This window comes from Anopheles arabiensis, chromosome 2 (genome assembly GCF_016920715.1).
Source record: "Anopheles arabiensis isolate DONGOLA chromosome 2, AaraD3, whole genome shotgun sequence".
In the NCBI taxonomy this organism is placed as follows: Eukaryota; Metazoa; Arthropoda; class Insecta; order Diptera; family Culicidae; genus Anopheles; species Anopheles arabiensis.
The window spans coordinates 61,769,261-61,794,202 of NC_053517.1; the positions used below are offsets into that span (position 1 = coordinate 61,769,261).

At 36.9% G+C, this 24,942-nt stretch overlaps 1 protein-coding gene and 1 long non-coding RNA gene across 4 annotated transcripts; one reads left to right on the plus strand and one right to left on the minus strand.

The window, feature by feature from the left end:
* Window positions 1–446: 446 nt before the first annotated feature.
* On the minus strand, window positions 447–24,745 carry LOC120893279 (histone-lysine N-methyltransferase E(z)). 3 transcript variants are annotated; one of them, XM_040295076.1, is made up of 6 exons: window positions 24,503–24,741; window positions 23,543–24,420; window positions 9,785–9,885; window positions 1,103–1,820; window positions 845–1,027; window positions 447–770 (listed from the first exon to the last, which is right to left on the minus strand). In XM_040295076.1, the coding sequence occupies exons 1-6, from the start codon at window positions 24,625–24,627 to the stop codon at window positions 544–546; spliced, it is 2,232 nt and encodes a 743-aa protein (XP_040151010.1). In that variant the 5' UTR covers window positions 24,628–24,741; the 3' UTR covers window positions 447–543. The 3 variants fall into 3 exon arrangements, with proteins under 3 accessions (XP_040151010.1, XP_040151011.1, XP_040151012.1); XM_040295077.1 differs by lacking the exons at window positions 23,543–24,420; window positions 24,503–24,741 and adding an exon at window positions 15,940–16,074; XM_040295078.1 differs by lacking the exons at window positions 447–770; window positions 845–1,027; window positions 1,103–1,820; window positions 9,785–9,885 and adding an exon at window positions 21,297–21,646 and having other exon boundaries at window positions 24,503–24,745.
* Window positions 5,740–20,610, plus strand: LOC120893281. The gene is made up of 3 exons (XR_005738123.1): window positions 5,740–5,936; window positions 16,663–16,836; window positions 20,254–20,610. It is a non-coding gene; the product is annotated as an uncharacterized LOC120893281 (long non-coding RNA).
* Window positions 24,746–24,942: the final 197 nt, after the last annotated feature.

Genomic DNA, 24,942 nt, shown 5'->3' on the forward strand with positions numbered 1-24,942 from the left:
TATTTGGTATTTCACAATTGATGTGTCAAATCAGTACAATTTGCTCAAAGAACTGTCAAATTTGAAAAACCGCGTATCTCCGAATCCGCGTATAAGAGGTACCGTGTATCTCGGGGACCGCCTGTACCTTTTATCCGTGCTGTTGGGAAATGACAGTTCAATACAGAGGTGTCATTGCGTTCTTAGGATGATTTTTAAAAAATCGGTTATCATAGCACATGGACATAAACAAATCAATATAATTCATACCAAACTTCAAGTATTCTCATTTGAAAACATGTAGTTAATTAAAACTGGGTAGTTTTTATCAAAACATACGATTAATTTCCACAAAAAACCATAAGAAATTTGACCTATCAGTCCGTGTTATTCGCATATTCGAGCAAGGTTATATCCAAATGAGCCCGGATAATCGGCGTTCCACTGTAATTATAATCGTACCAGCCTTTCAGAGTTCCAGATCGTTTTTATTAAGTTCGCACGACACAGATGACAACCGTGAAATCAAGAATCTAGCAATTAGAAAAAAGTAGTATTTGGAGTTCATAGGATTTCCATTTCTCGTTCGATTCCCACAAATTTTAGCTGCTCCGTAGGACCATAGCGATAATCAAAGAAAAGTTCCTCCCCAGGCTGGATTGCACGTTTTGCAAATATACCAATTCGATGGTCTCCATTCACCATCATTACTTTAGCGTAGCAGTTTGGATTGATAGAATGGTTCGCAAAACGAATTTTGTTTCCTTTTCTTGTAGCGTCAACGACAAAATCTAAAAAAAAACAGGTTTACATTATGTATGATTATTATTTTATAATTACCGTAGAGAAATAACACTTCACCTACCGTTATTTAGATTAAAGAGAAAACTGCACATGTACTTATCATAAACTTTGCCGCGGCGGTCAGCTTCGTCTTGCGATATTATTTCTCCACAATACTCTGAGATAAACTCATTTTTCTGTGCACTTTCTTTGAGAAATATTCCCCATCCAGCCACATCAGATGGTGCCATCAGAAGATGTTTGTCTGTAATATTTTAACGATGGTTATAAAGTCACTTTGCTTTAAAATAATGCAATATAACTAATATTGAATACTTACGCAAAGCTCTCTGCACGCTCACATTTTTACAAGTTATCTTACCAATTTCGTAATGCTCAGCCCCACATGTCTGGCAAAGGTCTGGATCGCACTCACGTACGGCCAAATAGCAAGGGCATTGCTTTGTATTACACTGAGCTTTGCAGCGGCATCCAGGAAATCTATTTTGACAGTCGCTACTGCAGTTGCAAAATTTCTCACAAAAATTTTGAGCACTGTAACATGGGCAATTCGCATCGCATTGTCCCGGATGATCGCAAGGTGAATAGTTAAAAACATGATTTGAGCTATCTTCCTTCCTTAACTGAATTTTACGACAATGCACAGACCAAAGACGATGCTTCTTCTTCTTCTTGCGCGGTGGTGTATTATCCTTGTTCACCTCAATTGGTAGGCAAGCAGCTGCTTCTTGTTGAACAAAACGATACACTTGTTGACATGTTTTTGTCAACATTGCTTCAGCGATGGCGCAGTAGTTGTTAAGAAATGTTTTTTGCAACGTGCGAAAAAATGACTTATCTGAACCGTTCCATTCTGTATCTTTTGGGTCAAAGATTTCAAATAAGTTGCTTCCATTTTTCGATGATTTTGTTAACGTGGCATCCTTGCTACATTGGCTACTGTCGTTACTATCTTCAGAACATGCTTCATTTCCAGAATCCAGCATTACGGGAGATTTGCCTATGTTATCGAAAGATATCAGTTGCTTTACACCATCCTAGAAAAGTAATGAAAGTATTTTTAATTTTTGTACATTAAGCTGCTCAGAACTAACATAGATCATACTGTAGTAAAGCCAACAAATTTCTTCTTATTTGGCTTAAGAACCATAATCTGTTCAGGCCTGCTATACAGTGTTTCTCTAGCCAGCTTAACACTGTAAGTTTCATTTCCAATCAGTAAAATCCCTATTCAACATTGTCAAATGAATATCGTGCGTATACCGAGCAACCAATGACAGATCATTCGAGTTTACATTTTTATAGTTGAAATGTATTTTACGAGATTGAATTGTTCGTTTCCTATGTTGAGCTGGTTAGAGAAACCCTGTCAGCCACCAGGCTTAGAAAAGGGGTATAAAACTACTATATGCATCCCTCGATGGCTTTGTAAAGACTAAAGCAAAAAGTTGACTATTTCGATTATTTAAATCAAAATATTATTTTTACTTTTTAAGTCGAAAATAAAGTTTCCATAATAGATGTGGGCATTCCGGTTCTGTTACGTGAACGTGAGTAAACTGAGTCGTTCATTGCTGTGAACTTGAACGTGATTTTGGTTCTTTCGTTCTTTTGCAAATAGCAATACTTGTAAAGTCTGTGAATCGGTAAAATATTCGAAAATCGATAGAACTGCAGATTAATCCGTTGGTCTGATGGCATAAAAAGCAAGCCAATATTGACAATCTATCACTTGATCCTAGAAAGTGACTCACAGATACAGTTTAAAATCTACGATTTTTTATTTTTTCTCCAAAATCGTTAATGTTGGAAGGTTTTTCTGTCCATTACAGGGTTTTCCAAACCACTTTCGTATGTAAACATTGGAAACGGCTTCCAACGGAGTCAGTTTTGGCATCGCCTTATAAATAAGCGTTTGGGTCCAATTAATAACCGCAAAAAATAACAATTTACTTGTAAACGATCCATTCTCATGGAGCTTCCCGGACTGATTTCGCTTCTGAAACTTCTTTTTTCAATTCAATAACTAATTCCCATTCCGAAACTTATTCTAATCCTGAAGTCAATTCTGATTCCGTTTTATTATTATTATTATTATTTATTAATCTTCAACGGGCCGTATGGCCTAATTAAGATGTAACAGTTCAATAAAAAAAATACATAGCAAAAACAAGATTTGCATCGCAATTCACTGCGGCCACGGCAAAAGCCGGAGACGTTCCTTGAAGCACTGAGTTGAGATGTCGAAGTCGAAGCAATCCGAGACAGTGTTGAAGACAGCCGACATGCGGAACATAGGGTCTGACCGACCAGCACTGGAACGGGGTTGAGCGAGCCGTAGAGTTTCTCTAGACCTAAGTGTTCGGGATGGTGCATAGATATCGACTCGATGCAACAATGGCGATGAGTCGATAGAGCCATTTAGCAATCCAGCGATGAAAGAACACTGTGCATTGCGTCTTCTAACCGAAAGAGGTTCAAGGCCTAGAAGACGGCATCGCGCAGCATACGGAGGAAGATTATTGCGATCCTGCCAGGGAAGTAGGCGTAGGGCATATCTCGTGAGCTTACGTTGAATCGCCTCAAGTCGAGCAATTGAAGAAGCGGTAGTTGGGCTCCAGACTACGCACGAATATTCCAGAACCGAACGAACGATACAGTTGTACACAGCTTTGATGCACATGGGGTTGCGGAATTCATTAGTTGTCCGGATAACCACGCCAAGTAATTGATTTCCTCTGGCTACAACGTCATCGATATGCTGTTTAAAGTTCAAACTAGAGTCAAGCAGAACGCCCAGGTCTTTGGCATGATTTTTTCGATTAATAGCAGTGCCGTCTATGAAGTAGGTCCCAGTCACTGGGCTCCTGCATCGACTAAAAGACACACAGTAACATTTCTCGGTGCAGATAGTCAGTCCATTACGCTTGCACCACGAACAGAAAATTTCGATGCAGTCTTGCAGGAATGTACAATCACCTGTGTTGTGAATAGGCGCAAAATTTTTTGCGTCGTCGGCAAACAGACTGATACTGTCGAGAGGTAAAGCGAGGGTAACATCGTTGATAAACAATATGAAGAGAAGCGGGCCAATATTGCTTTCTTGTGGCACACCCGAGCTGCTGACTATTTCTTTGGACATGTGCTTTTCAATTTTCACAATGTATGTGCGATTAATTAGGTACGACTTAAGCCACTGTACGAGCGGGCTGGGAACTCCTAGCTTATCGAGTTTAGCGAGAAGAATTGCGTGCGGAAGAGAGTCGATTGCTGCTTTTAGATCTGTATAAATTGCATCGACTTGAGCTCCGGCATCAATTTGACTAGTGCAATAGGTTACAAATTCAACCAGGTTCGTGGTAGTCGACTTTTTTGGCACGAATCCATGTTGATACGGACTTAGGTAGCTGCGGCATGTATGTAGCAGATTTTTGTATATCACTAGTTCGAACACCTTGGCAATGGCACACAAGGATGTAATACCCCGGTAGTTGATGGCATCTGTCCTGTCGCCCTTTTTGTAAATAGGAACCATTCAAGATTTCCTCCATGTTTTGGGAAAGTAGCCATTGGCTAGCGATGCATTGAACAATTTTGCAAGGATAGGTGCTACTGTCGTTTGACAGCGTTTCAGCACGGTAGAAGGAATTCCGTCGGGTCCAGGAGCGAAGGAAGGCTTTAGTTGCGCTAGGGCAGATAAAACGATCTCACTATCGATGAAAGGAGTGCTCATGTTAATTGCTCCAGCCGGAGTGTTGACGAGAGCAGCATCAATGGTATCGGTATCATTCATGGCCGGTGAAAAGCAATCTGCGAAGCGATCCGCGAAGAGATTGCACATTTCATTAGTGTTGGCACTTGTTGCTCCTTTGTACGTAATGGATTTCGGTGTATGCGTGGATTTTGTTTTGCTGTTGTAGAAGCGCCAAAACGAGTCAGGAATCCTGCAGAGGTTACGTTGAATTTTACTCAAATATCTGCGATATCGAAACCTGTTATAGCTGCAGTATAAAGAGTGCGTGTCAAAGTAGATCGAGCGAGATCTTTGGCAGCGGCGCGTTTGGTAGTGACGATAAGCAGCTCTTTTTACACGTTTGAGTCGTTTGAGTGTGCGGTCCGCCCAGGGGGGGGTTAGGTTTAGGACGCTGAACTGGGACGCATACAACAAAGGCTTGCAGCATGAAGGACGAGAATGAACATACTGCTTCGTCAAGTGAAATAAAATTGGAACAATGAAAGCTATTGTTAAACATTGATATCATGTCGTTCAGTTTCACATAGTCAGCTTTAGCAAAGTTATAACGATAAAATGCGGTTGTCGTCGAGTTTTGTCGAGTCGTCGAATTGCGTCGGGTCGACGAGTTAATACGTATATTGAAGTCAAACGCCGGATGGTAGGAGTCAAGAGGTACAAGCGGAACAACACTTGGAAAGACAGGCGAACACAATTTAGCTGCAGCATTGTTAGCGTAGAGCAGGTCAAGCATGCGTCCGTGCGAATTATTGATGTGATTAAGTTGCACTAATCCGTTAAATTTAAATACATCCACAAAGGTGTTGTTGGTCAGTGAGCGCGCAGTTGGTTCATAGTGCGTGATTGATGAGTATGCTGGCGAGGACGAAGGATCAGCTGTGGACCAGCTTATGCTGGACTGATTGAAATCGCCAATAACAAACAGCAGATCCGAAGGCTTCAGTGTGAGAGTGAAGCCGCTGATACAATCATGTAGAGAGCGAAGAGTCGATATCTCGGAGCTAAGCTGCGGTGGAATGTATACTACCATGACGTACAGATGTGCGTTATTGCAGGTGACGCGCACACAAATATACTCGAGAGAACGATCACGGGAAGGTAATTCTATCGACTCGTATGCGTTAGAAACGGCTAGCAAAACACCACCACCGCGAGAGCTAGAGCCGCTGAGAGAGCGATCACAGCGGTAAACAGAGAAGTTGTTGTTGAAGAGAAGAGCAGATGGAATGTTGTCAACAAGCCAAGTTTCCGTGAGGGCAATGAGGTCGAAGTCAGCCTCCGATACAGCTAGGTGAAATTCTTTTGTTTTAGTACGCAAACCTCTAGCGTTTTGATAATAGCAGCTTAAATACTTAGCGGTAGCGTTGTCATTGTGGCGGTTGGATAAAGCGGGTATACGGTAAGTCAATTGAGCTGCGTTGTCAGAGCATGAGGCTTGGCGTGTTTGTTGCGTGATTTCGGGGTGATTTGCGATTCCCAGGTCAATTCCGATTCCGGAGCCGATTCTGATCGCGGAATCGATTCCGGAATCAATTGAGGAATCGGCTCCGGAGTCAACTCTGGAATCGACTCCAGAGTCAATTGCGGGATCGGCTCGGGAGTGAACTCCGGAATTGGCTCAGGAATTGGCTACGGAATCGACTCCGGAATCGGCTCTGGAATTGATTCCGAGCCCGGAATCGGAATCGGCTTCAAAATTGATTCCGAGCACGGAATCGGAATCGGATAGGTCCGATTCCGAGCTCCCACCAATACGCAGGAGCCCTATCAAATAAAAGTCCCTGTGGGTGATAAATCCACCACATGTTTTTTTGGCTCAACAACCGTTTTCGGTCAAAGCCTGCCTGTACCATTGCACATTGGGCAAACGCCTGTATAAAAATCGGAAAACTAACTTTGTCGCAGGTTAACACCATAAACATTCTCTTAAAATAGATACTTAACTTAGTTGAAACCAAAATATTTTACGTTTTTATCTTAATCTTACTGAGCTATAGGCAAAAAGTACAAACTTTGTGTTTTTTGCACCAAATGTGAGATATTTTTCGATTGAACATTAATCATCATATATATATACTAAAATATTATGGTTTGATTTTGACTGAATGTGTCGTTGGTAAGGTTTTTATCATACTTTGATGTTATGTCTGAATGTTTTCCAAAAGCTTGTTTTTTTTAAAGTTCATAAATGATTGAAAACCAAACATCACTGCTGAATTTTTGGATATTTTCATTTTGGAGTCACTCTCTTTTTATGATTCGACTCGATTTCACTCGTAAGTCGTGTATCATAAGAAAGATCAACATTTTTCCTACGTTTTGTCGTTAAAATTAGCTGCGACCATTCGCGACCCCGAAAATTATTTAACTTTTTCTTAAAAATAGCTCGAGCGATTTTGACATGTGTTGTTGTAGGAGCCATCCACTACAAGTATCAAACTACCTATCATAAACGGGTATTTGAAACAAACAGTCATAAAAAAACAAAGCTGAAGAGAGGAAAAACAGTTTAAAAAAGGTCGTAAGATAGGAATCAGCTCTTTTCCAAACAATCCATAAAAAAAAACAAAACTTTTTAGCGCGTAAAGGCCGGGCACCATTGATCGTACTCGCAAGCGTAATTTTGATTTTCACTAGCGCATCTGGCGGCGGCTGGTGGAAGCTTTTTTTGGTCATCGAGGGAATGGACCTGCCGGATCTCAAAATTAAGTAGTTTTTCCATCGTTTTCCATTGCAAAAATGGATGCAATGCGTGCAAGACATGTGTATCTACGTTTTACAAAACTTTTCTCCTCCGATTTAAGTAAAAAACATGGAAAATTAACGTATTTTCTGGAGTGGCTCCAAATTGTTTGGCAAAATGCTTCGGTCAGCCGCCGCCAGGAGCGCTAGTAAAAATCAAAATTACACCAGAGAGTACGATCAATGTAGCCCGGCCTTAAAGGCCGGGCTACATTGATCGTACTCGCAAGTGTAATTTCGATTTTCACTAGCGCATCTGGCGGCGGCTGACCGAAGCATTTTGCTAAACAATGTGAAGCCGCTCCAGAAAATATGTTATTTTTCTATGTTTTTTACTTTAACTGGACTGAAAAAGCTTTGTAATTGATAGACAAACATATTGTGCAAGTATTTCAGCCGTTTTCGCATAAAAAAACGTTGTAAAAACTAATTAATTTTGAGATCCAACACGACCATTCCCCCGACGACCAAAAAAAGCTTCCACCAGCCGCCGCCAGATGCGCTAGTGAATATCAAAATTACACCACGGAGTACGATCAATGTAGCCCGGCCTTAATACTTTAAAAATTCATTTTCAGTAAGAAACTTATTCCGCCTTCGTTTTAATTGCTAACAATTGTTGTTAATGCTGTTGACTACTACGCATTAGTAAAATGTTGTGAGCGATAATTATTATTTTTTATTCGCTATCTTGACAATTTTAGTATATGACTGCCCTGTATAGTAAGAGAAATTGCAAGGAATGACGAAAAACTGCAATAGCACGAGGAGTTGATTTTCATCCCGGCGTTTGTATGGCTGTTGCCCACTGTGCATTGTGAGGTTGGCTTTCATTTATTTATGGATTACCCCCATAGGATCAGTTCTATATATGGCGGCACGGTCCATTAGGGGCTTGAACCCATGACTCCACCTCCAAGAAATCCACCACATACCCAGTAGGGTAACTGTACCAGTTTTCGGCAGTGTACCTATTTTCGGCAGGGTAGCTAAAAACGTGAAATTCTGCACAAATGCGGTAAAAAATTTCACAAAATACAATTTTGTAGTGAAAGTGTACTTATTTGATATTCACATACGAAGTCTCACACAATTTCATTACGTATTTTCCAAAATATCAAATAAATTGTGATTTTTTTCGGCAGCTTTGCTGTCAGCCAATCGTTCGGCAGGTTTTGTGACTAAGAGAATTAGAACAGAAAAACAATGAATAAGTGGTGTATATTAAAGATTTTATGCTTATTTAATTTATTCTAGCTTGTTCGGAATGTTAAAATCACGATAAACAGGTTATTTTTCACTTTAAATGCTGCCGAAAATAGGTACACAGTAAATGTTCATTTTTGACAGCTCAATGTTGTGGGCTCCTGCCGAAACTCGGAACAATAACACACGTTGAATTTGGCTGAATATTCCTTTTAATAATTATCAGAACACTACAATGCGTATGTCGACACATAATATGGCCTTTCTTGTGCCAAATATCACCAATTTTACGACAAACGATGCACTAACTTAAGCGAAAAATAAATATTTGTAAGCCAGTTCGCACCGTACGCTATAACCATCAAACTGTCAATGGCTGCTCTGTTTGAACGTCGCATTAAAATGGCTGTCAAAACGGGCCAAAATAAGCAACATAAAATTAATAATTAAAGTGCTTTTTAACACAAATCTTAGGAAAGTAAGAGTGTTAATTGCTTTAAACATTTTTTTGTACTTATTCACATTGATACAAACATTTTCTGACCCGTATTCGCGCTGCCGAAAATAGGAACACAGCCTGCCGAAAATTAGAACAAACTGCCGAAAATAGGAGCAAAATCAATGTTTGCATTTTCACGAATATTTATGAAAAAGGGCTTTGAACCGACAAATAAAAAATATTTTAACATACTATGATAGTTTATCAACCAGAATAACAACACTTTCAAGAAAAATAATGAAAAATATTGATGTGTGAGCAATTTTTGTGAAACTGCTCCACTAGCTTGCCGAAAACTGGTACAGTTACCCTACATAAAAATAGTCCTGTGATGTGCTTTTGTGCTGGATTAGGCCCCCATGGACGACGAGGATAGCTGAAGTTCCGGATAGCTTTTCTCCGGCCATACGGATGGCAGTCCAAACATGACAGCAGCTAGATGATTTCATGGAATTGGAATTCGACTAACGAATTCAATTCCAGCGGCTTTTACGAATTCGTCGCTCTTGAGTATTATTAACATGCAGGGAATAAGAAATTGAATTGTATTCATTTTTTTTTCAAACGACAAAACGATGATGGAAGCACGTCTATTTTGTTCTACCTTTTATTTAAATTACTATGGACTTGATATTTTGTTCAACATTCTGGCAGTTTAATTCTTATTGGCACAGAATGTACATAGGGCAAACCATATTCAGTTTTTGAGTCACGGTAGTTCTGTCAAATGGGCTTTGACATATGGATTCCAACTCCATCTAACAGATGTAAAAACACTATTAAGGATTCATATAACTTACCAAAAGAAGATAGCACGCTTCACCGCATGGTTTGCCAGGTGGTTTTAACTCAGGCCATCTACGTCTTTGGAGATTAGGACCAGGATGACAAGCTTGCAGACCTGCACACCATAGAAATAGTAATATAATTTTGATGACATTTACGTTTGCTTGAAACCAATAAAATTGTTTTTCATTGCTAAAATTTTACTTATTTTTTGTAGCTCTTCTTCTTCTTCTTTTGCATACTTTAAACAATTTAATCTCTATGATTGTTTCTTCTATAATATTCTACAATATTTTAGCAGCTACTAAGGCTGGAAATAGACGAACCGAGATCATCGCGGTACCGCGAAAATCGCGTATGACTTGAGCTGTCAATTATGTTATAAAATCTGACAGATAGGCGAGATAATCGCGGTTCGTGTATGGAACCATCCGAGGTCTGGTGACGATTGAATGTGCCAAGAAGAAATATTTTTCTATCAATATGCGAATCAAATTATTTATTTCACATAGTTTATGCAAAATAAAATACAAAACTCATTTCTCGACACGAGTTTTCACACAAATCCTCCAGAAAAAGTAAAAATAATCGGTTCGCGCTACCGCGAAAATCTCAGCAATACCGAAATTGGGTATCTCCGCGAAACAGCAGGCGCGTAAGATTTGACAGCTCTACTGTTCTACAACTGTTATAAACAAGGCGCGAATTTCGCGGAACCGCGACGATCACGGTTCGTCTATTTCCAGCCTAACAGTGCGTTACTGCAGGGCTTCTTAGACAATTTTGCTTGAAAACCAACGACTATGTCCAAACTATGAAACAGTGGAGCAAACCCTGTAGCCAGATTACAGGTGACCCCCGAGACACGACTGTATTTGGGACCGAAAAAATGTCCCAAAGCAAAGCGTATATCGAAAAGGTCGTATGTATAATATCTGTCAACATGAAATTCGAAGTTGATTTGACTCTTCAACTTCGAGTCTATAAGGCCAAAAATACACGGACCGGAATTTCGCGGCCAAGAAATTCCCCCTGCTGTCAAACTCATGTACAAACGGTCTTCTTCTTCTTCAAGGCGATAGAAGTCCCTCCTATGCTAAATGATTGGTCGAGCATAATCAGAGGATAGACTATCTGTTGTTAGAGGAGACTATCTGTTGTTAGAGGAGACTATCTGTTGTTAGAGGAGACTATCTGTTGTTAGAGGAGGCTTTTCGACCTATTTCTCTTTTTTCTCTTTCATGTGGTTGTCATATTGTCTATATCACAGAGTTGAGGTATCACAGTTTGTCTTGTTGGTTTGGTTATTGGTTTGGTGTGATTTCATCGTTTGTCGTTTGTCGTTAATCTCTCATGTAAATTTCTTTTGATTCTTTTTTCGATTCTCTGATATGTTCTATTCTTAAACTTATGACCTTTGGTTCATATTGTTTGGTTGTTTTTTTCATTGATTTTTTATTGCTATTGTCGTAGTATTGTGCCTATACTATTTTTTGTCATAGCAAAATATAGATAGTTTGTTCTACTGCTGTTTTTTGCAGTTTTTTTTTATTTATTTTTTCCTGTTCTGTTTGTGTAATGTTTATCATTTTTTAACTTACGTTTTTTTGTAGTTGGGTGAGGACTTGGTTCGTATTCCGAACTCTTTCCGAAAGTTTCGAAAAGTGTGGTAAGATTCGTCCATCCTTACTTTTACAAATATTTTTTTCAGTTTGTTTTGACAATATAGCCATTTCAGATCAATTTGGTACCAATGTCTCGAGTCAACGAAAGAATCGGCACTTATGTCTTTTTCATATATTTTTTCCTGATATGATTTGATTTTTTTTATTCGTGAAGTTGTTTTCTTATTGGTTTGGAGTACAGGCGGTCCTCGAGATACGCAGATTTGAAGATACGCGGTTTTCTAAATTTGACAGTACTTTGAGCCATTTGTACTGATTTGACACATCCAAAGTCAAATGCCAAATACTTTCCCTTTTCATCGAATGTTAAAAACCATTTCAAAAGGTTTAATGTACATCGGGGAATACCTGTAATTAATTTTGTGGCTAAAACCACCCAGTACTTGCCAAATCACACGAAGGTTATTGATATTTTGGCTGAAAATTATGAGATACGACTTTCGCGAAAATTCGATGTACGCAGTATTTGCGGCCGGTTTTCGGTCCCCATTAACCGTGTATCTGGGGACCGCCTGTATACTATATCTTTTGCTAGTTCTTTTCTGGTTATGTATGCGCTTCTAATTTCAAATGGCTTTTGGAGGTTTTTCCAATTAGTTTTCGAGCTGTTTTTCATGTATGATTTCAACATGATTTCATGTATGATGCCCTGTTTCGAGTATGCCACTTATTGTTGCTCGCTGTGGTTATTGCTTTTTCTGGATCTAGGTTATTGTTTTTTGAGCATAATATTTTTAAGATGTTCATTCTGGTGCAGTAGAACGTCGATTATCCGGGGACGGATTAACCGGCGGGCGGCTTAACCGTGCGCATAAATGTGACAGCGAACATTTGCAGCGATAGTAAAGTGAACAACCAGTTTTTTGTTCAGCTCTGTAGTGTCTAGTGGTATTTTCGCAATTCATTTTTGTTCATGAAAAATTGTTAAACCTATAGTTATTGATTAAAATAATATTCTATTAACGATTAGTCGATTTATTCAAGATGAATTAATCATAAAACTAGTGATTTTATAATTTTTATATGAATTTGACATTTCTTGGACCATTATCCGTGCAAATCGTCCGGTCCCGAGCTGCCCGGATAATCGACGTTCTACTGTAGTTGTTTTATTTTTTAGATGTTCTATATGTTTATGAAATTTCAGTTGTTTGTCCACTGTAGTGCCTAAGTATTTATAAGTACTTGTTTCCTCGTTTGGGTTGGTTTGTATGTTTAGGTTAATATTGTGTGTTATTTGTCAAAAATAACGAACTTGATATTGTCAGTATTTATCGGGAGATCAAGGTGGAATGTATAATGAGGTGTAGTTATAGCGCTTTTGGCGATCCCCCCCTGGGCTCCGATTTTGACAGATGGTTTTCCGCTGGTATATGTATTGATGGGTTTTTTTACGTTTTGCATGGTCCATATTTGGTGGAGATCAATTTGGGTGAATATTTTAGTTGATTAGAACACAGCCCGTGATTTCCAATGAAAATTTTCCTTGGAGAACTTGAAACGTTCGCCAAACGCGGAAAACTAACTGTCAGTTTTCTTCGCCGATTCTTCTTCCACCTAGCTGTCAAAACGGGCTTATAACTTGACCTGTTATCTTTACGGTCGTTGGGGGAGATTTAATATTTCAAGTTCTTGATTAAATCAAAGATTTCTTTGAAACTCGTTGAAGTCCTTTTCTCTACCAATAATCACAAAATCATCTGCATACTGGTTTAGTGAGGTGTCATTGTTTTCTATTTGTTTATTGTGGATGTCCTTGGTGTAGATGTTAAAGAGTGTCGGTGACATTACATCCCCCTGTGGTAAACCATCGGTTACCAACATTTTAACTGTCTTTGTACTTTCAATTTCTAAGCTTCTGTTTTTAAGGAATGCTGTAATCCACGTTACACCTTGTAGTGGAGTATTAGCTTCTATTAGTTTTGTAACTATTGTTTTTGCTTTGACTCTATTGTATGCCTTTTCTAAGTCTAGAAATATAGCTCCGTAACTTTTTTTTGCTTCTTTTTTTGTTGTACACTTCGTTCACTAGTAACTTAATATACACGGTTCGTTTTTTTTTAAACCGATGGATCTAGGTGATAATATGTGTTTTGATTCTATATGTTTATTTAGTTTAATTAGCACTGCGGAGTTCACATTTTTAGGAGCTAGGTAGTAGGATGCGAGCAATGGGTTTGAGTTGTTTAAATTGTTTTGGTCTTTATAGGGTTTACCAAGCAAATCGGGCGTCGTCAAAGCGTTATCAGTCGCCGTAAATTATTTTTCGGGCGACATAAACCCTCAAGGCACTGCCATTTCTATTCGGGCCTTGTGAAGTATGAATCGAGCATAGTGCAACATAAATGCAGCCTTCTCTATATTTTCTTGCTGTCTAGCTGTAAAACAATACTTTTTGCGAGTAGTTTGACAGATCTGTAAGAAAATTCACTATTTTAAGTTAAATTACAAATAAAAATTATTCAAATACCATTACAGGGTTTTTCAGGAGTTCTCATAGTTGCAGGACACTTCCTTGACTCTTTCCTATGTAAAGTGAACTTTATATGATGGAAATTGGACTCTATGGCATCCAGACTTCTTGGAAATTCCTATTGGATGTGTCCAACAAGTGTGCTATAGAGTCCATTTCCCATTACATTAATTTCATTTCACGTAAGAAGGATTCAATAAAGTGTCCCACAACTATGAGAACTCCTGGAAAATGCTATAAGAACTCCTGGTAATGCTTCAAATTACGGACATTTGACATGTTTTTATTGAATATCTTCATATCTAGGCACTGGTTATACTATTTTTGATGTTTTAATAAATGCCATAATCTACTAGAATAAATTAAAAATGTATCTGACCCCTAGTAGGCCCTGATGCCGTAGTAAATAAATATTTTCTGTCGGTCAGTTCACCACCAGAGGCATTCTAATCAGTTTTGCTTCAGAACCACACCTGTGTTATTTCTTCAAAAATTTCTTTTTGAACGCGTCCACGTATATTTAAATACATCGGAATCTATAGTGGACGTGAAAACAACAGTATTTTATCATATTGTAGTCTGAATTTCATAAAAACACGAATTTCATTCTGTCCGGAATTCAAAGAAAGTTTTTTTTATCTTGTTTTTAATTCCGGACAGCCGAAGCAAATTGTGATTTGTTGTATAAAAATATGTTTTTAAACAGTGATAATAACTAGAAAAAAACGATATTAGAAGATGCATTGATGGCCGTTCGGGAAAGACCGTCAATTCGCGAAGCAATTCTTGTTTTCTATTCATCTACGAGTACAAGAGAAAAACAGCACCCAATCCCCGTTGCTTTTAAGGCCGTCGTTCTGTAGGTCTTGAAGGACACCAACACACAGAAACAAGTATCTAGACCATAAAACAAGCTAAAAACTAAAAAGGTGTAGTATGTGTGTAAATTAATTGGTTATGTACTCAAAGGAATTTTGAGGCTGTTCGTAATATGAATCAAATCATCCGTAATTTGAAACATGAGCTCACAACTGTCCGGAATATTAATCAAAATATCGTTGCAGTTTTATTGTATTTTGGAATGTTTCGATTTAAGTTACGGAGCATATTATTTGTGATTTATCATTCCCAGTGGCTGTGTTTTTCTTGTTGTTTAGTATACTATGCCATATTTCTTGGTTGATTAAATTTATGTTTGATGTGTTAGTTTGATTAGTTTGTATTTAGAAATTTGAATTTTTTGTTATTTTCAAAGTTTATTTTTAGCAATTCTTTGGTTTTTAATTCGTCGTTGTGTATTATGTTCGATTCCTTGTTTTGCCGATTGGTGTTGTTATAATTGTGAGCTAGGTCCCATAGATCTTTGATGTTTGTTTGCTTATTTATGCTGTTAATTTTTTTTTTTTTAAATGTGTTTGTTTACGTTTTTTTAATGTGCTGTCTAAATATTCCAGATTTTTTCTGTGTCCTATTGCATGTTCTAGAGAGCGTTGTTTGTTTAATATTTCCCTAGCTTTGTTTCTTTTGTAAAAGCTGATTGTAGTTGTATATTCTATCAGGATATGAGTTTATGTTTTACCTTGAGGTTATTGTTAGCTTTGGATTTTTTTTTCATTTTGTTCGAGCATTTCTAAATTGTTTTAATTTTAGTGTGGCCGCTTTGTTTAATTTTGTCATACATATATTTTTTATGGTAAGCATATGTTGGTTGTATTTTATTGTTTGATTCTATTGTAAATTCTATTGTCTTGTGATGTTTGATTCTATTGTCTTGTGATGCCTCCTATAAGAAGTTCCGAGATTTGTTTTTTAGTGATCAGGCAAATGTCTTTAGATACAATCAAATATCAAAAAATACATTTTTGTTTTGTTTTAAAGTAATCTTCTCCAAACATTCCATAAACAGACCCGAAAGTCTTATTCCCCCCCCCCCCCCCTTCATAATGTCGTTGCTTCCTTTTTCATCTGTATTGTTTCTATCGCGTGTGTCTAACACATGTCAGTACTTTACCTTTGTGTGTCGACTGTGTATTTGTTTCGTCACTTGTCTTTTCATTCATCCAAGTCTTGTTTCATTCTCACTGCTTAAAGAGATGATTCCCCGAGCACTGCTGGAGCCGGACTGGTACAAACTGTCAACGGCAACATTTCCAAACTTTTATATCCATTTTTTTTCAGCAGGCGGAATTCTGCTGCTGCAAAATTCCGGTCCGTGTATTTTCGGCCTAATGTCGTGTATTTTAGCTAAAACAATGCCCAATAATGTATTAATTTTGCTCAAAAACTCGATAACACGATATAAATATTCAAGATTGGATAGTTGGAGAATCTTTAGAAGTGTGTATCTAACGGATATCAGCAAGAAATATCTATTGCATTACTATCTAGAAATTCTATTGAATTACAGTTATATAACTATCAAAAATTTAATCGTAGTATCTGCGAATCGTCTCAACTCGAGGGGGTTGTGTCTCGAGTGTCGCCTGTACTTGGATCTGATTTCGCTTGCACACTTTCTCTCGCGCTTTTCTTTGTCCTTTTTATTGAGCTAACAACGACTTGCGCAATTTAAGACTTAAGATCAAATTAAAGCCATCAATTTTGCGCAATATAACGATTTTACAATTTAAGAATTGCATTGTCTTTAAAAAAAACCTTCTTCAGCCATCCCCATAATTATTATGTAAATTATTAAATAAATTCTATGAACAATTGAATTTCTTCTTATTTTTAGCCTAAAGACCTAACGTGGTCATGCCTACCTATGCAGGTTTTTGAGGTTTTTTTTTTGTTGATCGATATCGAGACCACGCAGCCGGATAGTCATTCATTGCAACGGGGGACGGTCCATTATAGACATGAAGCCACGAGCGGAATTTGGAGCAAATGTGCTATCTTAAGCATTAGGGTAAGTGTACCAATAGTGGTGCAATTTGTAGTGACACAGATGTGTTTTAATGAATGTTGTCAGGAAGGTCAATTTGTGAATATTTTAACACATAACAATTAGAATATGTTTTATCTTTCCAATCACAACCATGTTTACCATGAAACACATCAAATTTACGAAAAAATACATATTTTTGTGACTGATTTGTTGTACCTATGATGGTGGTATGGTTCCTATAGTCGTCGTATTGTGTTCCTATAGTGGTGGTAAACAAAGATACCTCCAAAACAATGTATAATATCAATGAAACTTAGTTTCGAAGTTGTTTTTGTATGAATAGCAAGGATAGCTGCCATAATAATGATTTCTTTCGTAATTTGATCGTAAAAAATATATGAATTTGGTTGAAGAAAATATTGACTAAAGTACTGAATAACACCTGTCGTCAACCTACACCCGGAAGATAAAGCTTGATTTGAGGTTGATTTTTTCACTCAGCCAGCTAAGCGAATTTTGGCCTTTGTTTGGTACATTACTTACAGAAAACTCATATCTTTTGCTTATTTTAATGACAACAGTACGACATGTCAAAAATATCATCGAAAAAATCTGAAACGAACTGTTTTTATTGATTTTATAAATATAACCACAATAGGAACATGCCTGTTTTGTGTACCTATAATGGCACTATGGTAAAAAACACTTAAAAATGCATAAATATGGTCAAAAGACCAATAATTTAAAAATAATAACATTTCATAACAGTCATGTTGAAAAACTAGTAATTGCGTGGGTAAGTGATCATTTAGAACGTTAACAGAAATATGAGTTTCGTTATGAAATCCTAAGGATTTTGGAAAAATGTTGACATATTTCACAAAATAATGGATTTTTCGGTTACGAAGAAACGGAATGGTCCCATTTATCTTTTAAATTCTTTGTAAAAGGCTAAAGAACATTTTACACTGATGAAAATAACTTAATAACTTTTAATTTACCGTATGGACCGCATTTTAGTGCAATACCACCACTATTGGTACTACCACCACTATAGGTACATTTACCCTACATGTTATAACTCACTAAAACTTGTTAATCAAAAGCCGATTTAAATCTCTTAGTTAACCTGTACGTTAAAATAAACGTACAGGTATCCCCCGATATATGCCTGTATTTGGGACCAAAAAAAATGTCCTAAAGCAAGGCGTAAGATGAAATAGCCGTATGTCGAATATCTGTGAATATAAAGTTTATAACCGCAATTGATGAGTTGGAATCTATGAAATCGTATATTTTATTTAAAATAATGTACGATGATGCATTAATTTCCCTCCAAAAGCCATTTGCAAGATATAGATATTCAAGATCGGGGGTTGTGGAATCTGAGGAAATATGTTTGTAACGGTTATCTGCACAGAAATTAAAAAAAATCAATTCCGTCTCATAACTTTTAACTGTCAAAATCAAGACCGTCGTATGCGAATATGCGAATCGTCGTAACACGAGGGAATCGTAACTCGGGGGACGCCTGTATTTCTTAAAAAAAATGGAAATTTTTACGTGTGTGGCACTAGTGACCACAAACTATACCACAATACAGGTTTGCTACTGGTCTGTTTTCCTGGGGTGGAATCCGCTGATAATAGCGCACCATACCGCTGCACGCTACAACAATTAGTGATGGGTCAAGTAGCACTTTTTTTCTGTGTTTACTGTTGAACACAATTACTGTTGTAAAGCACTGTGCGGAGCATAAAGCTGTGCGGAGCACAGTAACTGTGTGGTAACATGGTAAGTTACGGAGCATATTATTTGTGATTTATCATTCCCAGTGGCTGTGTTTTTCTTGTTGTTTAGTATACTATGCCATATTTCTTGGTTGATTAAATTTATGTTTGATGTGTTAGTTTGATTAGTTTGTATTTAGAAATTTGAATTTTTTGTTATTTTCAAAGTTTATTTTTAGCAATTCTTTGGTTTTTAATTCGTCGTTGTGTATTATGTTCGATTCCTTGTTTTGCCGATTGGTGTTGTTATAATTGTGAGCTAGGTCCCATAGATCTTTGATGTTTGTTTGCTTATTTATGCTGTTAATTTTTTTTTTGAAATGTGTTTGTTTACGTTTTTTTAATGTGCTGTCTAAATATTCCAGATTTTTTTCTGTGTCCTATTGCATGTTCTAGAGAGCGTTGTTTGTTTAATATTTCCCTAGCTTTGTTTCTTTTGTAAAAGCTGATTGTAGTTGTATATTCTATCAGGATATGAGTTTATGTTTTACCTTGAGGTTATTGTTAGCTTTGGATTTTTTTTCATTTTGTTCGAGCATTTCTAAATTGTTTTAATTTTAGTGTGGCCGCTTTGTTTAATTTTGTCATACATATATTTTTTATGGTAAGCATATGTTGGTTGTATTTTATTGTTTGATTCTATTGTAAATTCTATTGTCTTGTGATGTTTGATTCTATTGTCTTGTGATGCCTCCTATAAGAAGTTCCGAGATTTGTTTTTAGTGATCAGGCAAATGTCTTTAGATACAATCAAATATCAAAAAATACATTTTTGTTTTGTTTTAAAGTAATCTTCTCCAAACATTCCATAAACAGACCCGAAAGTCTTATTCCCCCCCCCCCCCCCCCCCCCTTCATAATGTCGTTGCTTCCTTTTTCATCTGTATTGTTTCTATCGCGTGTGTCTAACACATGTCAGTACTTTACCTTTGTGTGTCGACTGTGTATTTGTTTCGTCACTTGTCTTTTCATTCATCCAAGTCTTGTTTCATTCTCACTGCTTAAAGAGATGATTCCCCGAGCACTGCTGGAGCCGGACTGGTACAAACTGTCAACGGCAACATTTCCAAACTTTTATATCCATTTTTTTCAGCAGGCGGAATTCTGCTGCTGCAAAATTCCGGTCCGTGTATTTTCGGCCTAATGTCGTGTATTTTAGCTAAAACAATGCCCAATAATGTATTAATTTTGCTCAAAAACTCGATAACACGATATAAATATTCAAGATTGGATAGTTGGAGAATCTTTAGAAGTGTGTATCTAACGGATATCAGCAAGAAATATCTATTGCATTACTATCTAGAAATTCTATTGAATTACAGTTATATAACTATCAAAAATTTAATCGTAGTATCTGCGAATCGTCTCAACTCGAGGGGGTTGTGTCTCGAGTGTCGCCTGTACTTGGATCTGATTTCGCTTGCACACTTTCTCTCGCGCTTTTCTTTGTCCTTTTTATTGAGCTAACAACGACTTGCGCAATTTAAGACTTAAGATCAAATTAAAGCCATCAATTTTGCGCAATATAACGATTTTACAATTTAAGAATTGCATTGTCTTTAAAAAAACCTTCTTCAGCCATCCCCATAATTATTATGTAAATTATTAAATAAATTCTATGAACAATTGAATTTCTTCTTATTTTTAGCCTAAAGACCTAACGTGGTCATGCCTACCTATGCAGGTTTTTGAGGTTTTTTTTTGTTGATCGATATCGAGACCACGCAGCCGGATAGTCATTCATTGCAACGGGGGACGGTCCATTATAGACATGAAGCCACGAGCGGAATTTGGAGCAAATGTGCTATCTTAAGCATTAGGGTAAGTGTACCAATAGTGGTGCAATTTGTAGTAACACAGATGTGTTTTAATGGATTTACATTGTCAGGAAGGTCAATTTGTGATTATTTTAACACATAGCAATTAGAATATGTTTTATCTTCGCAATCACAACCATGTTTACCATGAAACACATCAAATTTACGAAAAAATACATATTTTTGTGACTGATTTGTTGTACCTATGATGGTGGTATGGTTCCTATAGTCGTCGTATTGTGTTCCTATAGTGGTGATAAACAAAGATACCTCCAAAACAATGTATAATATCAATGAAACTTAGTTTCGAAGTTGTTTTTGTATGAATAGCAAGGATAGCTGCCTAATAATGATTTCTTTCGTAATTTGATCGTAAAAAATATATGAATTTGGTTGAAGAAAATATTGACTAAAGTACTGAATAACACCTGTCGTCAACCTACACCCGGAAGATAAAGCTTGATTTGAGGTTGATTTTTTCACTCAGCCAGCTAAGCGAATTTTGGCCTTTGTTTGGTACATTACTTACAGAAAACTCATATCTTTTGCTTATTTTAATGACAACAGTACGACATGTCAAAAATATCATCGAAAAAATCTGAAACGAACTGTTTTTATTGATTTTATAAATATAACCACAATAGGAACATGCCTGTTTTGTGTACCTATAATGGCACTATGGTAAAAAACACTTAAAAATGCATAAATATGGTCAAAAGACCAATAATTTAAAAATAATAACATTTCATAACAGTCATGTTGAAAAACTAGTAATTGCGTGGGTAAGTGATCATTTAGAACGTTAACAGAAATATGAGTTTCGTTATGAAATCCTAAGGATTTTGGAAAAATGTTGACATATTTCACAAAATAATGGATTTTTCGGTTACGAAGAAACGGAATGGTCCCATTTATCTTTTAAATTCTTTGTAAAAGGCTAAAGAACATTTCACACTGACGAAAATAACTTAATAACTTTTAATTTACCGTATGGACCGCATTTTAGTGCAAGACCACCACTATTGGTACTACCACCACTATAGGTACATTTACCCTACATGTTATAACTCACTAAAACTTGTTAATCAAAAGCCGATTTAAATCTCTTAGTTAACCTGTACGTTAAAATAAACGTACAGGTATCCCCCGATATATGCCTGTATTTGGGACCAAAAAAAATGTCCTAAAGCAAGGCGTAAGATGAAATAGCCGTATGCCGAATATCTGTGAATATAAAGTTTATAACCGCAATTGATGAGTTGGAATCTATGAAATCGTATATTTTATTTAAAATAATGTACGATGATGCATTAATTTCCCTCCAAAAGCCATTTGCAAGATATAGATATTCAAGATCGGGGGTTGTGGAATCTGAGGAAATATGTTTGTAACGGTTATCTGCACAGAAATTAAAAAAAATCAATTCCGTCTCATAACTTTTAACTGTCAAAATCAAGACCGTCGTATGCGAATATGCGAATCGTCGTAACACGAGGGAATCGTAACTCGGGGGACGCCTGTATTTCTTAAAAAAAAATGGAAATTTTTACGTGTGTGGCACTAGTGACCACAAACTATACCACAATACAGGTTTGCTACTGGTCTGTTTTCCTGGGGTGGAATCCGCTGATAATAGCGCACCATACCGCTGCACGCTACAACAATTAGTGATGGGTCAAGTAGCACTTTTTTTCTGTGTTTACTGTTGAACACAATTACTGTTGTAAAGCACAGTTACTGTGCGGAGCATAAAGCTGTGCGGAGCACAGTAACTGTGTGGTAACATGGTAAGTGAGACCCCACAATTTTATAGTGTGCAACTGTGCGTTGTGACCCCATAGGACATAAAAATAAATTCCTGAGTATTTAAAAAAAAATTTTTTGCTTCTTGTTTAATGTTTACCGGCAAAATTAGTTTTTAACTTGTATATTTTAAGTAATATTGTGTAATTGTGTAATTTAATAAATTGTGTAATTTAAGTTAATTACAGTTATTTACATAGCACGCAAATAATTCATTTGTAGCTTTAAGATTCCGAAGCAATAAAACCCTAAAACATACCTAGTACGCCGGAATCAAACTGGACAATGACAGTTTCATTCTTTACAAGGTCAAAAAAGACTTTAAAGTGTCCAATTGAGGGTTTAAAAGTCTAAGTCATACATAACAACAATCAATAACTAGTTTACAATACAGGTATTTCCCGATATACGCTATGAATGAGGACCGGAGGCAATCGCGTATCCTGAATACTAGATGATACTTAGATAAATTTTCGAAGACTTCAATCAAATTATAGCTAGTTTTCTTATCATTTCGTTTCAAGTAGTAGGTTGAGTAGTAGTCACTAAATTGGTTGATTGATATAATTTCAGCTGAATATTACAATTTTGTACTTTTGAAAATGTTTTTGTAACTCGACCAAAATTTTTTTTTTTTGCATTTAACAATTAAAGTCAAAACTCAGTATAGGCGGTCTCCGAGATACACGGTACTTATACGCGGTTTTCTTAATTTGACAGTTCCTTGTGAAAATAGTACTGCTTTTACACATCAGTTGTAAAATGCCAAATAATTTCCCTTTTGATCGAATGTTCAAAATCAAAAGGTTCAAAACTGGTATATTCAGTCAGAATCATATCAAATAATTAATTAAGTGGCTTAAACCACCTACTACTGGTAAAATTATACGAAAGTTAGTGATATTTTTGGTGGAAATCACGATATTCGACTTACGCGTAAATTCAAGATACGCGGTATTTTGCGGCCGTTTTCGGTTAATGGGAATTAACCGTGTATCTCGGAGACCGCGTGTACAAGTTTCTTGAAGAACTGTCAAATTTCGATAATCGCGTACATCGCTTAAAACGTATATCAAAAATACATGTTAAATTTAGTTGGTAAACGTTATTCGACTTACGCGAATGTCTCCGGAACGCATTATTTGCGTAACTCAGGGAAAGATAGGATGTTTTTACGAAAAACAGGTTTTATGTGCTCTAATTTAAATAGAACAAACATCAGAAATTTGAAATTGTACTATTAAAACTAATGCCTTAAAATCGCGAAATTTTACGTGTTATACATGTAATGGATGCATGATAGTTACTCATACTTACGGTGCAAAAAGCAGTCATATTTAAAACATCGTCGACAGAATAGTGTGTGGTAAGAATGAAGAGTTTGCTCCCGCGAAACTGATTCCGCCCTTGGGCCATCGATATTTGGGGTGCATTCTGGTGGTCTTTCGGGATCAACACGCTCAGTTAGTTCAATATATTTATCTCTCAGTTCTTCTCCTGTTCCGTTCTCAGGAAACAGTGAGCTGATAGCTTGAAATATTATCGGTGCAGGAAAAGCCTTTACATTGAGTCGATTCTTTTTCATGGCATTCGGTTGGGGCAATCTTAACTCCTTATTTGTATTCAAATCATTACATGTCAAGTTTTCATCGCAATTGTTGTCTTTTTCCATTTTACTCGACGAAGCTTTTCCAATGCTTTGATCAAAATTATTAATCGAAATGGGCGATTTTTCTCCAATAGGCGATTTAGAGTGTGCGGTTTTTTCGTCGATATTTGATTCCTGGTTTGTGTATTGCATCAATGTATGTACCAGTTCAACAAACATAGCATCATCAATGCTATCTTCCTTATCACCATGTACTTTACCATCATAATTTTTAATCAACTCCTCGATAAATGAACCATCTTTATCGAGAACTTCGTCGCCCATATACGGTATGTTGTGAAGCACAGTCTCATCCTCAACCATAAAGTTTTGTTGCGTTGGAGCCCATGTATACATAGTTGGAATCGTTGTAACAGCATTGACCACTCGAATTGACACATTTTGATGATTTCCTTCATGATCTATTACCACCGCTTTTTTCATGCAGTTAACATGAGGAAGCTGCTCCACCTCGCATTGCAACCATGTAGCATTAGTAGAGAGCCACTCATCATTTTCCGCAACCAACATACCTAACAAGGCTTGTCTGAGGATAGAGTACTCAATTTCATTAAGTGGAATTGTCCATTACCTCCTTATAATCAACCACGAAAGAGCTTTTAACTTACCGGTTTCGATTCCAAGCCGATCGAACATCATCCACCTTTTTATGACGCTTACTCAGCCGAATTTTCATGTATTCATTTTTAACGCGTTTCTTCCATTCCAGTGAAACTTTTTGCTTCAACATCATAAAACAACACGATATTATAAGTTTTTAATATCTAATGCAATCACCCTTCTTCAATAATAAGAAGTTAGGAGAAGAATCACTATTCTGTCCTTAAAAAACTGTTGTCAAAATACGCTTCATCAAGCCATATACCAAGGTCTATATAGAAATGAAGTAAAATATTAACCCCAAGGTGGAATGTATAATGAGGTGTAGTTATAGCGCTTTTGGCGATCCCCCCCCTGGGCTCCGATTTTGACAGATGGTTTTCCGCTTGTATATGTATTGATGGATTGTTTACGTTTTGCATGGTCAATATTTGGAGGAGATCAATTT

Coding starts and splice junctions, on each gene's coding strand:
- LOC120893279 (XM_040295076.1), bottom strand. CDS start 24,627: ATGATGTTGAAGCAAAAAGTTTCACTGGAATGGAAGAAACGCGTTAAA. Junction 24,421..24,502: donor TCGGCTTGGAATCGAAACCG/GTAAGTTAAAAG, acceptor CTCTATCCTCAG/ACAAGCCTTGTTAGGTATGT. Junction 1,821..9,784: donor AAGCGTGCTATCTTCTTTTG/GTAAGTTATATG, acceptor TTACTTTTCTAG/GATGGTGTAAAGCAACTGAT.